The 17394-nt window shown below is 41.7% G+C and overlaps 1 protein-coding gene across 1 annotated transcript in view; it reads right to left on the bottom strand.

Annotated features, from left to right (window-relative positions):
• PHLPP1 (PH domain and leucine rich repeat protein phosphatase 1) overlaps nt 1–17394 on the bottom strand; it is a 205526-nt gene that overhangs the window by 2457 nt on the left and 185675 nt on the right. Inside the window, exons 13-16 of the mRNA XM_026496438.4 lie at nt 14095–14225; nt 9838–9942; nt 2868–3062; nt 554–782 (exon numbers count right to left, since the gene is read on the bottom strand). Of these exons, the coding sequence (XP_026352223.1) occupies nt 554–782; nt 2868–3062; nt 9838–9942; nt 14095–14225 (660 nt within the window). The remainder of the gene's footprint in view (nt 1–553; nt 783–2867; nt 3063–9837; nt 9943–14094; nt 14226–17394) is intronic.

The following is a 17394-nucleotide window of genomic DNA, read 5'->3' on the forward strand; positions in this document are numbered from 1 at the left end:
ACGCCGGGTTTCTCGGCAGCGGCACTGAGACCGTCTGGGGCCAAACAGCCGTGTGCTGTGGGAGCCGCCCTGCGCCCCGGAGATGCGAGCGGCCCCCCCGTGAAAACCCCGTGTCCCTGCGGAGCCGGGTGCCAAAGAACCCGCCAAAGTACCACTCCGTGCCTTACGCAGGGGGAACAGGAGCGAGAACCAGGGGTCACAACCGGCTACGTCTACCTCGGAAGACAGGACGGATGCGAAACTGAGGAGAAACCGAGCCTCAGAGGCTTAGCGGCTGCGACTTGGGCACCAGCACTGTGACCTCCGGGCGGTCCCCTCAAGCCCCGAACCCGCGCCTTCACAGAGGGGCTCGCGAGCATCAGCTAAGCTAAGGGCATGAAGCGCTGGGCAGGGAGGCCATCGAGAAATCTTGTGTTATCCTACATGGGTGCCTCCAGACCTCTCCTACAGAGGACTTGCTTTGTGACACTGCAGACTGGGAGTGTTGCGGGTTTCCGCTGTGACCCTGGCCCCGTTCTCCGCGCCACCCCGAGGAAAACTGTGCTCTCCTCACCTCCGTGATAATGGCCTTGTGCTGTTTAATTCTCTTCCGTTCTTCTTCACAGCTCATGACGTATGACCTGGACAGAGGCAACGGCTTCCCGTTCCGACAGAGAACCGTCTGGCACTTGCCTACATTAGCAGAGGTCAAGGTGAAGGATCCCCCTGGGTCCATGGGGTCATGCTTGATATGACAGAGGACAGCAGCACCTCCAAGTTTCTGCCCAGCAGTTCCAAGTTTCCTGGAATCCAAAGAGCGGGGGTAACACCCGGACGCAACGTGTCACACGTCAGTTTTGCTGACTCAACAGGAGAGCCAGGGGAAATAGTGTGGGGTTCCACTCGGCCTCTTTCACCAAAGCAAGCGCTGCTCGACTTCTCCAAGGAAAAGGGCCCGTGTGGGGAGGTGTCTGCTCACAACTGGGGGAATGTCACTTTCCCACCAAAGGAGCCTTTCTCCCTCATCATGACACCCCAAGGACCTCAGGGAAATGCCTACTTCTCTCCCTGTACACCTCTTCATATCCCCCCGCCCCCAGCCTGGGAACTGAAGGGAGCCCTTCAACAGGGCTAGCTGTATTCCATAGACATATGCACTTCAAGATGACCTGGCCGCCCCACCCTCTTCTCCTTTATAAGGATGTTTGCTGGTATGAATGAGCCTTTAGTTTCTGGACCATTCACCTTCTTGCCTTATGTGGGGAAGACTTTCTATACCAGTATTACCTATTCTAGCATATTCACATTCTAGTACATTCTAGTAATCAAGCTCCAAAGTACTGGTGATATACCCCTTTTATTCGTGACCCCTACTCTACAGACGGAGCACACCAAGCACCTACAAGTTCTGACAAAAGGAGCCCGGAACACCTATCACAAGCCTCCCAGGGCCCTGCTGACCCTGAGTGGTGCGGCAGCAAGAAGGCTAAGACGGACTCCTCTGTCCGGGGCAGACCCGCAGGTCCTGTCAGCTCCTATCAACGGTCTAGGTGAGGTGAGCAGCAGTACCAGCAATGGAAACCAGGGCTGCCTACTCGAGTAAGTTAAGATGTCAGGCGCAAGAAGACACACAGTTCCTCCAAGGGCTGAAAAGATCACTCTGTAGCCCATGTCCCCTTAACAGGGAAAATAAGGGGACCTACAGATGGCGCTGGAGATGGATCGACAATGTGGGTCTCTAAGCTCGGACCTGTGGCCATCATCTGATCCCTGACCAGACGGGGCTGGAGGCCCGACCAGGACAGCACTGCCTGCTCCCTTTCAAGACACAAGGATTCCTCTGAGCAAAGCCAGCAACTGGGTGGTCCTTGGGGACTGGCACAGCTGGGAATCAGTTTGAGGTTCTTAATTCTTATTCAGCGCTCCCATGTCTATAAAAGGTAGACCTCTTTGGGGGGAGGGTGGAAGGGGGTGTGGGCACGTTTGTGCGTACTGATGGTCTGTGTTTGCTTTTTTCCCTAGGACACGATGGTGATAAAACAGAAAAGCAGACAGATGTGGCTGGTGGTTGGAATGTTCTCTGGAGTCTTACTGCCTGCTCCAGGTCAAATTCTGGCTGCGTCATCTACTGGCTCTTACGAGAAATTTGTTGTACTTCTCTGTACCTGTTTCTCATCGGTAAAGTAAGTACATTTTCCCCAGTGAGATAGTTAACGTTACTGTATGGCATGTGGGGTATTTAGAGCAATGGCTGGAACATATTAAGGGGTCACTAAATATTATATTATCAGTATTTAATTGCTAATGGTATGTACCCACTAGAGTCAGACAGAGGTGAGTCTAGAAGCAAAGAACCCACTGTTCAGCTATTTATGACTTAGGCTGCTCCAAACCAGCACTCCTTCGCAGATACTTTCTCGACCCCTGTCACAAAGCTACTTCCTCTGGCAGATTATCGCCGCAGGAGAGCTCATCATTGTTCTCACGACCTTTTGCACACTCCCGGTTTCCTGGGCCCAAGGGAGTGTTTGCAGTATAGTATGAACAGACAATTCCTTTACACCCTACAAAGCCATTAAAGTGACAGAAGAAGGAGCAATTCTTTGAAGGAGAGAACGCTTGTAACATTCAACCTTGAGTTACAAACACAATTCCACAGTCTCTACAGTGACCAAAGGCTCTATGCTAAATTTTTGTCAATGACTCGGCTGCCTACAAACTTGTCTCAACCTCAGTATGTCTCAAGGGGACATGGTCCATCCCTGATACTTAGGCAAAAGCAGATCGCCTGAGTGCACCTTGATACCCACATGCAACAACAGTGCTTTGAGACTCCTGGGCAAACACTCAAAGAAGGGCAAGAAAACACGGCAGGGACTCAGTTTTACCTTTGCATAACAATGAACGTATTAACCATGTATTCTTCCTCATTTTTTGTTTTCTGCAACTCTTCAGCCAAAATGTCACTCATAGTGCACTGGAGAAGGTAGGGCACCTCCACGTTACGGTCTCCGTCAAATACCCCGTACAGGGCCTCCCGGTTGTCACAGAAGTTGTTCACTGACAGGGCCGCAACACACAACCTGCGAAGCAAGAGTGACATGTGCGAAGTCTGTTCATCTTACTTGGCCGACCCTACACTGTTACCAGTCTCGTCTCTTCCTTCATGACCTCAGATGGGTGAAGAATAACTAAGGTAAACCAACCCCCGCTAATTTATACCAACCGATTTCTGTAAAGCAGAGAAGAATGATTAATGCCCCCCCCATCTTCTGATTTTATTTTTTAATGGCAGAGAAAGAAATGGAATAGGAGGTATGGGGAATAATACAAGATTCTGAATCCATAGGTCTATATTCATTCATAAAACATTAAGGAGAACTTCCACATCGGGTAAAAACGGAGTAACTACTAAAACACTGGGACATTTATTTTTTTCCAAACAGCTTAAAAAGGCAGGGGGAAAAAACCCAAACCTATGGAACAATAGTATTCAGACACTGGCTGGTAAGAAGTGCAGGTCAGAGAGCAAGCATGAAGCCTGCCCAGCTTACTGCCTGTCGGAAGCTTCTGGGCTGCAGTCCGGGAAGGAGCTGAGGGGGGGAGGCGGCAGTGTGCGCTGGAGGCCGGCAGAGAGCACGGGGCAAGCCTCTATAGAACCATGTAGTTTCCAAGTAACTTAACTGGGGGCCACAGACTCTCCAAAGTGAAACACAGAGGAAAAGAAAAAAAAAAAGACTGGCAGAAAAACAAGAGGCCCGAGCATTAGTGAGCCCCGGGGCCACCTCAAGCAGCCCAAGACACAGGGAACTGGAGTCTTCAAAAGAGAAGAGAGACAGGGAAAACCTTTGAAGAATTTAATGGCTGAAAAGAGATCAAATCTGATGAAAATTATAAACCTACAGATTCAAGAAGCTCAACAAATAGTAAGCAAAAGAAAAAGTAACAATTGCTGAAAATCAGGAATAATGGCGGGGGAGTAGGGCAGAGGAACAAACATAACCCACGGAGGAACAGAGACACGAATGACATGAAACAATGCAGAGACAGCAGAGCAACATCTTTAGTAAAAAACTGGATTTCTAAATCAGTGAAAATTGCTTTCAAAAGTTAAGGTACAATAGACATTTTCAGATGCACAAATAACTTACTACCAAAAGACTGGCAGTATAAGAAATATAAAAGGAATATATGAAGCAAAAGAAAATACCAGATGGAAATCTGAGTCTACATAAAAGAATGAAGTGTACAAGAAATGACAAATAGATGAGTAAATATAGAACTCTTATTTGAAAAATCATTTTCAAACAGTGGTTCTCAATGGGGACAATTTTACCCCCAGGACACATTTTTGATTGTCACAGTTGCGAGGGATGGTGCTATTGACATGTAGGGGGTAGAGGCCAGGTATGCTGCCAAACACCCTACAGTGCACAGGGCAGTACCTCCCCCCTGCCCAGCGATATACAGCACAATACCGCCCCCCTGCCCAACGATATCACCTGCCTCCAAATGTCAATGGCATTGACATTGAGAAAAAAACTAAAGTAAAAATTATAACCATGTATTTTGGGGTTTATAACATAAATAAAACATGACAATAGCACAAAGACCAGGAGAGGGGAAATGGAAATACACATTGTATGGTTCTTATATGTGAAGTGATGGATTAACCTGTTATTTGAAGGTAAACTGTAATTAAAGATTATAATAAGAATGAATAAAGGAGATAAAATGGAATCATAAATCCAAAAGAATGAAGAGATGGAATAAAGAACAGATGAGACAAACAGAAAACAGTTGGCATATTTAAACCTAACCATTCAATTTCATTAAATACACAAGTGGTCTAAATATTGCCCCAGAAGACAAAGTCAGACTGGACTAAAAAACAAAACAAAACCAAGATCTAACTATATGCTGCCTATAATAAATCTACTTTATATATAAAAAGATTAAGAGTAAAAAGATAAAAGATATACTATGCTACCACTAATCAAAAGAAAACTGGAGAAGATACATTAAGATCAAAGTATATTACAGAACAAAGACTATTACAGTCATTCATAATGAAAAGGATCAGTTCATCACAAAGCTACAACATTTTAAATGTTTATGCACTTAAGACAACTTTGAAATACATGAAGCAAAACAGATAGGAGAAAGAAACCCATAATTACAGTCTCTCAGCCACTGACAGAACAAGTAGATAGATATTCAAGACTTCAACATCATCAACCAACCTGATCTAATTGACACCCTACCCCAACAAGAATACTCATTTTTTCCAAATGCAGAGAATATTTACTCAGACCATATTTTAGGCCACAAAAAGTCTCAATAAATTTAAAGGATTCAAAGTACATTCTCCAATCATATTGGAGAAATTGTGTAGAAGGAAATCTAGAGCTCTAAATGCTTATATTAGAATATTAATGTTCTAAGCTCGAATCAATGACCTAAACTTCCACTTAAGAAACTAGAAAACAGCAAATAAATGAAAGCAAGCAGAAAGAAAATAAAAATAAGCAGAAGTTAATGAACTAGAAAACAGAAATATAATACAGAAATATAATAGAGAAAAATCAACAAGACCAAAAGCTGGTTCTTTCAGAATATCCATAAAATTAATAAACATCAAACCAAACCAATCAGTATAAAAAGACAAATTACCAATATCAGGAAAGAGAGCAAGAGAGCCATTACAACAGATCCTACAGATTTAAAAGGATAATATTATGAACAAGTTTGTCAAACTTGAAAACCAGATGAAAGGGATAGATTCCTTAAAAGACCTAAATTAGTCTAGAAGAGATAATCCCATAGCAAAGAAACAGAATGTGTAGTTAGAAACCAAAGAAAATTCCAGGCCCACATGGCTTTTATTGGTAAATTCTATCAAACTTTTAAGGAAGAAATATCAATTCTGTACAAACTTTTCGAGGAAACTAGAGAAGAGGAAACACTCCTCAACAATGAGGCCAGCATTACCCTGATACCAAAGCCAAAGACATCACAAGAAAACTACAGGCTAATATACATCATGAATGTAGACATGAGCAACAAATTACCAGCAAATTGAATCCAGCAGCATATGAAAATAATACATCATGACCAAGTAGAATTTATCCTGGGCATGCAAAGCTGATGCAAAACATTCAAAAATCAATGTAATTTACCATGTATCAACAGACTAAGGAAGAAAACATATGGTCATCTCAACTGAATGCAGAAAAAGCCTATGACAAAAACTCCGAGCAAACTATGGTTAGAAGGGAATTAACTTGATAAAGGGTGTCTACAAAATACCTTCAGTAATCATATTTAATGTGAAAGAATATATTCTCACCAAAGATATATGGATGGATAATAAATGCATGGAAAGATGATCATTAGCATCATGAAAAGCAAAATTCACCACAATGAGCGATCACTATTAGAATGGCCAAAACTGCCACCACCACCTTACACCTTACAACAGGAAGCACTGGTAAGGACGTGCAACTTGAATTCTCACACATCATGGCTAGGAATGCAAAACTGGAAAGGAATTTGGCAGTCTTATGTAACTAAATATTTAATCCTACTCCTAGGTATTTACCCAAGAGAAAACACATGTTCACACAAAAACCTGTACATGACTCTTTATAGCATTCATATTTGTATTTGCTAAAAACTTCAGACACTCTAAATAGACTTCAAACGGTGAGTGGATAAATGATAATATATTCATGCAATGGAATAACAGCAATAAAAAGGAACTAACGTGACATCACAGATGAATTTACAATGCATTATGCTAAGCGAAACAGGGCAGACTGAGGCAGCTGTCTTCTATATAATTCCATCTATATGACATTCTAGAAAAGGCGAAACCAAGGCAACAAAAACAGGTCAAGAGTTGCCAAGGGCTGGGGTCAGCAGAACTGACCACATGGGGGCGCGGGAGAATTCCAGGGAGTGAAGGAATGAACCACTCTAGGACTCGACTGTGGTGGTAGCTTCACAGTCACATTCTTCCATCAAAACTTGCAGGGCTGTACTCCCAAAAAGGTGAATTTTATTGACTATAAATAACTTCTTATTCTGTATATATTAATAAAAACAATGAAACACCTGATGTATGTCATGGCTAGACTGAGATACAAACCTGACAAAATCATCTGAGCTCTCAGGGAGTTAGGGGATAAATAATAGTAATAACCATTATCCCTAACAATAGCTCACACTTACATAGCATTTACTGTATAGCCCGTGTTGTTCTAAGTACTTCGCATGTGTGTGACTCGGGATCTTTGCAACAACCCTATGAGGACAGGTACTAGTTTTAGTGCCATTTTACAGGTGAGGAAATTTAGCCAAAGAGGTCGAGTAACTGCCCAAGGTGACAGAGCAAGTAAGTAGGAAGCTCAGATTCAAAGCCAGGCAGGCTGGCTCTTACCTCAATACTCAGTACTCTGAAATTCTTGCCTCCGTTTATTAAGAAAAATAAGTCCTCCTAAGTCACATGCCTATTTGTAGCAAAGTAAAATTTAATAATCCTAATTCTGTCTTCCTTCTGTGAGCTCCCCTTGCTAGTCAGAATAAGGGTATGCATAAAAAAATCTTTAAAAAGAACAGTACTGATTCTTTTCTACTAAAGCTTCCTGTTTTTTAGGCTGAGAAAGAATCTAAATTATCCAGTTGCAGCTCCCTGCTTGGGTTTCCCCAAAGGATCTGAAATGATCTGCTAGGAAGGCAACACTGCAACTCTTGGGGAGGGAGAGAAGAGAACAGACATCTGGGAGCATGGCAAGCCTCAAGCTCCTTGTTGGCATGACCACTTTATCTACAATTCAAAAAAAAAACCAAACCAAACCAAAAAACACTTGAGAGACTTCTGGCAAAACCAAGGGGTAAAAAAGCAAAGGGATATTAAGTGAGGACCAAGGTAACATGGACTTCTGAGATGCCAGTAACATTCTATTTTTGAATCTAGATGGTGTTTTGCAGATGTGTTCGCTTTAGGACCATTCATAGAGTTGTACGCTTATGTGCTTTTCTGTATCTATGTTATACTTCAATATAATTTTTTTTTTTTTTAAAGTAGGGGCATGTGGGTGGCTCAAGTCCGTTAAGCATTTGACTCGATTTCAGCTCAGGTCATGATCTAGCCACCTCGGGGCTGGGTGTGGCGCCTGCTTAAGATTCTCTCTCTCCTGCCCCTCTGCCCACCCGGCTCTCTCGCACACTCGCTCAGAAAAAAAATAATGGTGGAAGGGGGAATTATGCAGAAAAAAACAGGTCTAATTGGTCCCTTGTTTCATTAATATGTAGGAGTAGATAATATATCTTCAATATCCAGAGATGTTTAAAAACCAATCTTGGGTTTCACATCAGTGTTCTGGAATTAGAAAGCAGTTTCACATACTGGTGGTTATAAGCAAGAGCTAGGTCTTTTTAAAAGATCTCCAGAAAGGAACTCTGAGTACTCCAAAGAATGTACTAATTTCTCCCCAAAAGACAATGCTAACACAAGGCAAAGCACACAGAGCTAACGCAACAACACCCCGAGCCAGTGCACAACTGGTTACTGTGCCTTGACCGGGCCAAGGTGCAGAGGCGCTCACAGGGGCGCTGCCTCTTCCCTAGACGACAGCACAACACCAAGTCACACCCTTAGGGGAAGAAGGATCACTGTGTCAGATCCCGAACTTCCCGTGTTTCTGATTTCTGCTCAAAGAAAAAAAAAAAAAGGCCCCATGGCACCCACAATTCCGCTTTTTATTTTTCATGAAAACTATTTAGCTAGTCCGTGGTTCCCATTCCTGGAGGCACATTAAAATCACCTGGGCGAGACTTGAAAACATTCTGAAATGCTGGATGTAGGTTGAAGATCTAAGTTCCTCGCCTGATTCTAATGTGCACCCAGGGTGCAATGTTAGGTATTACTGAATCGTCTTCCACTCTTTGTTTTTTCCCTATTCTCAATATTTCATGTTGTGATACCTTAGCTAATTATGACTAATTTATAGGAGGCTTTCCTCTTCTGGTATTTTCTGGTATTAATTATAGCACCTCTTCATAAAAAGCAAGCCTGAAGAGCTTGATTACAATCTCAGGAAAATCAATATTTGATTTCTTGATAAGACAAGAAAAAGAAATTGAAATTGAGATGGACAAGTTCTGGTGAAAAGATGAGCAGCTGACATCACAGGGAATGAACATGAAACTCCTGCCTAGGAATTACCGTTTTTTAAAGATTTAGAGCGTGTGCACGGTGGGGGTGTGTGTGCAGAGGGAGAAGAATCCCTAAGCAGACTCCCCACTGAGCGCAGAGTCCCACGTGGGTCTCAATCCCAGGACTCTGAGATCATGCCCTGAGATGAAATCAAGAGCTGGCCGCTTAACTGACTAAACCACCCAGGCGCCCCCTGCCAAGCTAATTTAGATTGTAAGAAACAGCTCCATAGAACCACTAACTAATCAATAACAAAGTGATTGAATATGGACAATCAAGGCTACTTCTCCTTTAATACTGTCCCTGTTTTGCTTAGTAAACGGGCTTCAGACAAAGATAGACTTTTCCAAAGGGCAGGGATGCATTTCAATACTTAGGCCTTCTCCAAACACTGGAGTCTCACATAGACCGAATGTGTCAGTTACAGCGTCTCCTAGCAACACCCTCACAAAGAGAAGAGTATGTGATGCCAGGCAGGGCTTAGCTTACTGCTCAAACGTAAGGCATGAGGTGGCCTCACGTTGGGGAATCCTGCTCAGATCAATGTGACACGAGGAAAGCGTGTGCTACCACGGCGTATCTTCCCCACTAAAGGAGGGAGGCGGGCTGGAGGCATTTCTCTCCAAAGGTTCACCTACTTGTTTTTCACCCCTGAGGCTTCGGTGTAGCCATGGCTCCATACGGCTGGGGCCCCGGACGCATCGCCTGCTGAAGGTTGATCAATCTTGAAACAGCGAATATTACTAACAAGATAAAAGGAAGGGGCAGGAATCATTAAAGTCAAATACGTGTGAAATGTTACCTTTATTTGACAAACGAAAACCCCCTGCTAAGCACTCTGTACTTACCATTTGTGTTTAATGTGTCTAAAATATTATCAGCAGGAACTAGGTACTCAACAAAGTGAAAACAAAGGGGCATGAAAATTAGTTTTTATCAGCATCCTAGGGTGGTTGAGAACTTGACACATTGCACTTCGATGCTGCTGTCTCCTGGGAATGAAAAGGACCGCCCTCAACCTTGGTAAGAGAAAACATTATGTTGGGTGTATTCTTACAGCGTGAACACCCAGATTTGAAAAGTACGAAACCTAAACCACAATATTGTATTTGAATGATGTGAGAGAATTCTGCAACGTTCATCCTGAAATCCAACTTCTGTCCATATCACCCCTTCCAATATTTCACAAACATTGAGGACTTACCATCCCTGAAGCTTCCAATTCTTTGCTCACTTGCAGCCATTCGCGCTAATACTAATATCATAAAATTATGAAATAACGGGTATTTCAACAAATCACACATTAACTATGTGAATTTAAACTGGGACACAAGTCATCTCACCTCGCTGTCACATGCTGTAATTGGTCCAACAGGACCCAAGACAAATGCTAAAAGTGTAAACTCTCGAATGGGGTTTATTAAAAATCACCCTACTAGAAAGTATTCAGTGCCCCCAAACAGGAAGTCCTACAGATGTGAAACAGTTTTTTTAAAAGGCTGGCTATCACATGGTGAAATAAAGCCTACTTACAAATTGCCACTAGTTTTTCCCCTCTATTACTTAAACAAGAGGAAAAGCTTATATATAATCTCTTAACACAAACACTTTTGTCATGACCCGAAGAATTTAACTCCAAATACAACAAACACTGAATACCCTTCAACTCTAAGAAGTAAATCAATATCTAATTGTATTCACTTTGATTCTAGAAATAGCTGGTTGCAATTTTGTTGACATTTAAAAATATTTCATGGAAGAAATACCAGCAAACATTCACTCTTCCCTTTAAACTGAAAAAGTGCCAACAGAAAATCCTGAAATAAAACTAATACCTTATTTTACAGGAGAGCTATTTATCCTCTTTTCAATCCTAACAATAAAAGAAGGGCATTTAAAAAGATAGTTTGGCGTTACCAGCTATTCGTATGACCCGGCACCAAATTTCATCCATGCGCGATGGTAAGCAAATGAGATGCGTTTCTTAAGGCCTACCTAAGGTTCTCAAGACATCTTCACTATCTTTCTGAATTCCAGAGAAAAACGGAGAGCTCATTTCTAAAGACATTTACACTTTGTAGAGAACACAGAACCTTCAAAGAAATAATTCCATTTCCTAGCCTGAAATTAAAGAAAAACAATCCTTAAACTACCCCCCAATCCCTTCTGATGAAGTGGGGGTTTTGCCCTCTCTGCCTAGCTGAGCCAGTGTGGCTGAGCAGCCGTCCGAGATGACCTGCATGTTGACTCTTGTACATCTTGAAACGAGTCTGGGAGAGCACAGGAGCTGGAGCTCAGTCACACAGAAGAGCCACCATATGCACTCACTGCCGCCCATGCGGAAAAAACAGGCCAAGCCTCTAGAAGCACAAGAAATGCGTTAGATACGGAAGCTCTCCCACCTTATTAGGAAGCCTAGCCTTCTGGCAGCTAAACAGAAGGCAACATGTTACATAAAAGTGTTACGATTTCATTGTTACCTTCTCAAAATCTGAGAACACACGTGTTTCTTTGTAGCAGCTCAGGCCAGTGCAGTAACACCTTCCCCGCAGACTTCAACAAATAGACTTTTCTTACACAGGTGTAATAGTAGGGTAATTCTAAATATGTGGTTTTGCATCTTTTTTCTAATTACATCATGAACATTTCCCCATGTCACTTTATGTTCATCCTAAAGATAATCAGACATATCTTGAGGACTATCTCTGTGCCTAAAATCACATTTCTGATTATTTTTTATAAATAATAGAAACAAATAGAAAACCTTGGTCTAAGTATGTGAATATTTTTAAAAGCTTGATACACAGAGTCAATAGCTTTTAAGAAGTTATGTCAATTTACAGTAGTCCAGGAGCACCAATTTGAGGGAGGGAAATGTTAAATGTTTAATATTTCCTTGATATACTGAGGTTGGACATCATGTTGTCATGTACCTCTCGGGACTTCTTTGTGAAATTTTAATGTTCTTTGCTCGTTTGCTGTTTGAGTACTTTTCTCATAAGAACATTTTCTATCAAGAACATTAATGCTTTTCTTTTTCTTTTTTTTTGCCAGTGTTTCTTCTTAGTTTGTCATTTGCCTTTTAGATTTACTCTTGATTGAAATATCTTTCCAGAAGCAAACTTTTCTGTATAAAACATATTTTTAAATAGTTATAACAAATATCAAAACCAATCTATATATATTGATTACTCCTCTTGTGATCCCCACCTCCCACCCCCTCCCACCTTTTTTGGCCTAAAAAGTCATATGTTCATATGATTTCTTTTTACTTTTAGAAATTATTTCATTTTATAGAGTTAACTCTTTAATTTAGCTGGAATTTATTTTGGGGTGTAATACAAATTCAAATTTTTTCTCCAAACAGCATATCTCCATTTATTAACTGATTTTGATATATTTTTAACACAAAATTTCATCTATTTGTAAAAATACTCAAAAGTTACCTGTATAAAGATGAAATAAATATTGATAATCCACGTACTCTCAGTAGTGAGAAGTCCCTTAGCCAAGTACGTAGGCCACCGTCCTCATCATATAGATGGAAAAACTAAGCTCTCTGCAGACTCAGGGGTTTGGGCCAAGGCTCCCCATACCGACAAACGGTGGGGAGTGCCTAGGTCCCCTGTGGCTTTCCTACAACACTCTACTTAAGCAGTATTCTTCAATCATATATTGAAATCAATTAACTACCTAAAACCAACAGGCACTAATTAGGCCAATTCAATCCAGGAATCACCTTGAGTGATGTTCAAATTCTGGCTTGCACTAAAAGCTTAGGATAATATTAATAGACCATTGATGTTACTCGTCTTTTAAAATTCTACTCCTTTTCAGTTTTTTTCTAAGATAATGGAACATGACTTTCAGCAGTGGACAGTGTACCAGGGTTTACACATAAATGGCATAATGACTACTGCGTGTCAACGTTCAAGACTTACTCAAGACCGGCTGCGCAAAAAATACTGAGAATTCAGAAAAGTTTAAAGAAGGTAATGACCACCCATAATCTTATTCTCCAGAGAATAACACTACTGTAACATTTTGTTTCGTATCCTTGTAGGCATTTTCCAGGTGTACACGAGCACACACACACCCAATGCACACATATTAATTTTGCAAAAAAGTAGGAACATACCATACAAATTTCTTTGTAAACAGTCTTCTCATTTAACATCATATATAGAGATCTTTAGAGTTAGTAATGGAACTCTACATCATTGTTTTTAATGGCTACATAATATTCAATTGTGAAGCATAATTCAATTCTCTTGACATGTAGAGTTCTGTGATGAGAAATTTCTAAAGACCTCTTTTCTAATGAAATTTCCTTTAATGTTTTACACAGTGAAGCTGTAATTCTCTATCGACAACAAGAATGAGACCGTATCAAAGAATTCTTTCCCCAAACGAGAAGATAACTTAGCAGGGTCTAACTACCCCACCCTCCCACTTTTGTTTAAATCATCTGGATTTTAGTTCCACATTGTGCATTTTCCCCACATGACGCATCTCTTATCAAAACCCTTTTATAACGTTTGCATTAAGTGTCACACCATGTTATCAGTAACTGAGATGTAAGTTTATGGCTTGGCTGGTCATTGCTCTCCCGTGTCTTTCTATCCCCTTTCCCTCTTTGTATTCATTATTCTTATTCTCTTTTTATGTGGATACTTCCTCAAAAACTTTCTGACAGGACACTTGAGTATCCGACTATTTGAAAGTGTTTTTTGGCACTCCTTGGTGAACTACAGATTCACAAATCACCTCAAATGTGTGTAGATACAGCTAATAAGTCAATGGGTCCTTCCTATTCTGCTCAATGTTTTCGCTAAGTTATAAATCCCATTGTCAGTGAACATGGATGGGGCGGCCTTGCGTCACAAGGTACTTACTTCAGCAGTTCCAAGGTTTTGTGATCGAGGGTGAGTCGGGGGTTTCCAGTCAGATCTAGTTCTTGTAGCTTTGGAGGCAGGTTTTCTGGTAAAGTGACTTCGCTTAGCTCATTACAGCTCAGGTCCACGCACTGAAGGAAGGAGGGGAAACAGGAAGTGAGGGCCTGGGGAGGCGGATGAGGTGGTTCTGGGCTCCGACCCGCTGCCTGAGAATCTGACCATTCACTGCACGAGGATGTCCAAATGCAGAAAAATAAGGTGGTCTGCTACCCTCCTATAAACATTTAAAACAGACTTTGCTAAATGCAGTTAAAATGTTTACTGTCTTTGACTAACGCAGAAAAGTTGTGTTCTTTATTCTCCCCATCTTTATCCTTTTAAAAGCTTATCTCTACATTAAAAAAATAAGCATTAACTGAAAATCCTAAGCATAGTTTTTCTTATTGCTCACAAAATCTCTGCACCTGTTACGGCCATAAGGGTTACAGTTATAACATCAAAATGGAACGGTGAAGGGTTTTCTTAAACCAAAAAGCTTGCAAAATGAGGAAAGGCAGGGAAACACCCAGAATGAGAAGATAATTCAAAAGAAGCTAAATAAGAAATTGGTGAAAGACTAGCTGGTAGGCATGCTGACTATAGGCAAGGGAAAAAGGCACGGATCAAATACGGATCCTGCCCTCCAGCCATCCCCTACCTGGACTCTCCAACAGCTCCTGTCTAATCTCGTTGGGAACACAAGCACAAAAAGGGCCCGCATATTGATTAGAACAAAAATTATGTATCTGTGAATGGGAATAATACCTCCTTTCTCACAAAATCTATGTAAGGCTTAAATGAGGTAAGCCCTAAAATGAGGTGCTGCATTTATGTGATGGGAGCAGGGCGCCAGGGTAGAAGGCAGCTCACCATGTACAGGAGACAACAAGAGTAACTGGCAATTTTTCTGGAGAAAAGAATATGTAACCCACAATTCGGCAGAATGGGTAGGAAGCATTCGACTATCTGGCTTGGGGTGGCACCTTATTACAGTTTAAGAAAATGCCTCGAGAGCCCATTAAAGATCTTAAGATGGTTTGAAAGACAAATTGTATCCAAGAGTTTCAGAATCTTAAAAGTAGACGAAATCATTTTTATTTGGAAAAATTCTTAAGTCTATTATGGATTGGGGAGGGACACAGACTGAATAAGATGAAAACCTGCATTTTTGGAGAAATATATTCTCAACTGACTTCAAATGCAATGTTTCCACACAAATTGTTTTATACCCTTACTGCCAAACAGAAGCAATGATATAAAATTATACTGCAATTTTACATAATTACTTATTTTGAGAGCATTATAACCACATTACAAAAAGTTGGACCAGCGGAAAAGTTTAGAAAACTTGCCTTAAACGTAGCACCCTAACACAACCAGTGAATATTCTATATTCTGTATTCTTACAGCCTTATTAATATAAACCCAGCCTTTTATAAAACGTAAACGTAGGCACAATTTCATCACATTTCACTTATTCCCTATCTGCACTCCCATCACCTTTGAGAACCTTAATACTCTAAGTACATAAATTCACTTAACCTAAACATTAATAGGGAAACTGTCCCCTTCTTTTTGTTCTGTTTTCCACTTATGAATAATGATTGCATCAACAGTCAACTGGACATCAATGAAAACCTGACAATACTTATTCACGACTGGCTGCTGCGTCAGGATGTACATCAGCACGAGAAGCACATGGTACCGGCGCGGTGTGCTGAGTCGTGATGAGACCCAAGCTTAAGGGCTGGCTGATGCGCGCCACTTAGAGCGAGTGATTGACAGAAATGAATGCAGGTCAGAGCATGCACTACAGGGAAAGACTCTAGACCTTTCAGAACTGAATTTTATGAAATCGACAAGCCACATTTTCTAATGTTACCTAATGATTTAAGCTTTCACAGTTCTGCAGTTGTAACTGCTCATTGTTTAAATTAGGAAATTATAAAATGAGTTCGGGAGGGTATTTATTTATGAAGACAATGCTGGCGGTATCTTTATAAATAATCCTCTTAGAGGTGGTGCTCATCCTCATCACGACCCCCGGGACCCCTGCACCCCCCGCCCCTTAATTTCCCGCGGCCAGCTCCTGCATCCTGTCCGATGGCATCAGCTCTCCGCATCCTGACTTTGCTCTAGTCTCGCTTCCCTCTGACCCACGCCCCGCGGCGCTGTCAGGGTGACTCTGATGTGCTTTACCCCATCTGATCACACTCCGGCTTGTCTTTCAGTTGCTCCCTACTGCCTTCCAATCTGCCACCAGACTCCTCAGCATGTCAAATAAGGCCCTTCATCTGCACCTTTCACCACCTGCTTCCTCGCACTCTATATTCAGCTGTGTCAAAGTTAATTCCAGTTCCCGCATGTGTCATGTTCTCACTTGTGCCTGTGCACATACGACTCTGTGTGACTGGGACTCTTCGAGCTTTCCTTGCCTCTTCACCTGGTAAAATCTGCCTTATTCTTGTGTTAACTCAGTGCCAGTTCCACCAGGGCCCCTGTTTCAATCGACACCGCTTGCTTATTTATTCCTTCCATCAGACTGTGGTCCTGGGGAACAGGCACTGCGGCTTCTAGTCCCGCGTCCCGAGTGCCGTGCAGCACAAGAGCAGATGCCCAACGAATGCTTTCCTTCAAATGAGAGCCAATAAGCGGCTAACTGGGAATGGGTAGATAATTGTTTGTTGAACGAATACATGAACGACTCTTCTGAGAAGCTCCTCCAGTAATTCAGTCAGCTAGGATGGGAACTGAGATACACGTGCTTAGATTAAATTCGGTCTGTAAGTCACGCCCCAATGCAACACTTTCTTTAGTGGCAAATAGTTCTGCATGTTGAAGGAGGTTTGCTCATCAAGATTACGGGATGCTGGTACCTGGCGATGACCTGCTGGCATTCACATAAATAGCGCTCTATTTACAAGTACTATTTCCTATTCCTTTAACAGTTTTCAACAAACACTTGTTGGCTGACTGAGTGTAATGGGTATTACTGGGAAAACAGTAAATTGAGGGGTGAGACTAGAGAAAAACACAGTACTTGCATAGACAACATTATTTAATGTATGTTTCTCTACTAATGCGCCAGAACTTTCTTGAAAATACATTGTTAAATAGAATGTTAAATCTGTCTACCACATGACTAACAGAAAGTTACCTTTCCCTCTCTCAGGCCTATTCTAGGCCATAGCTTACAAAAATTACTTGGCTATAATACAAAATTCCGGTAAGAATACTCAAAACAGAATTATTCAATCCTCG

The sequence above is a fragment of the Ursus arctos genome, unplaced genomic scaffold, assembly GCF_023065955.2.
Source record: "Ursus arctos isolate Adak ecotype North America unplaced genomic scaffold, UrsArc2.0 scaffold_17, whole genome shotgun sequence".
In the NCBI taxonomy this organism is placed as follows: Eukaryota; Metazoa; Chordata; class Mammalia; order Carnivora; family Ursidae; genus Ursus; species Ursus arctos.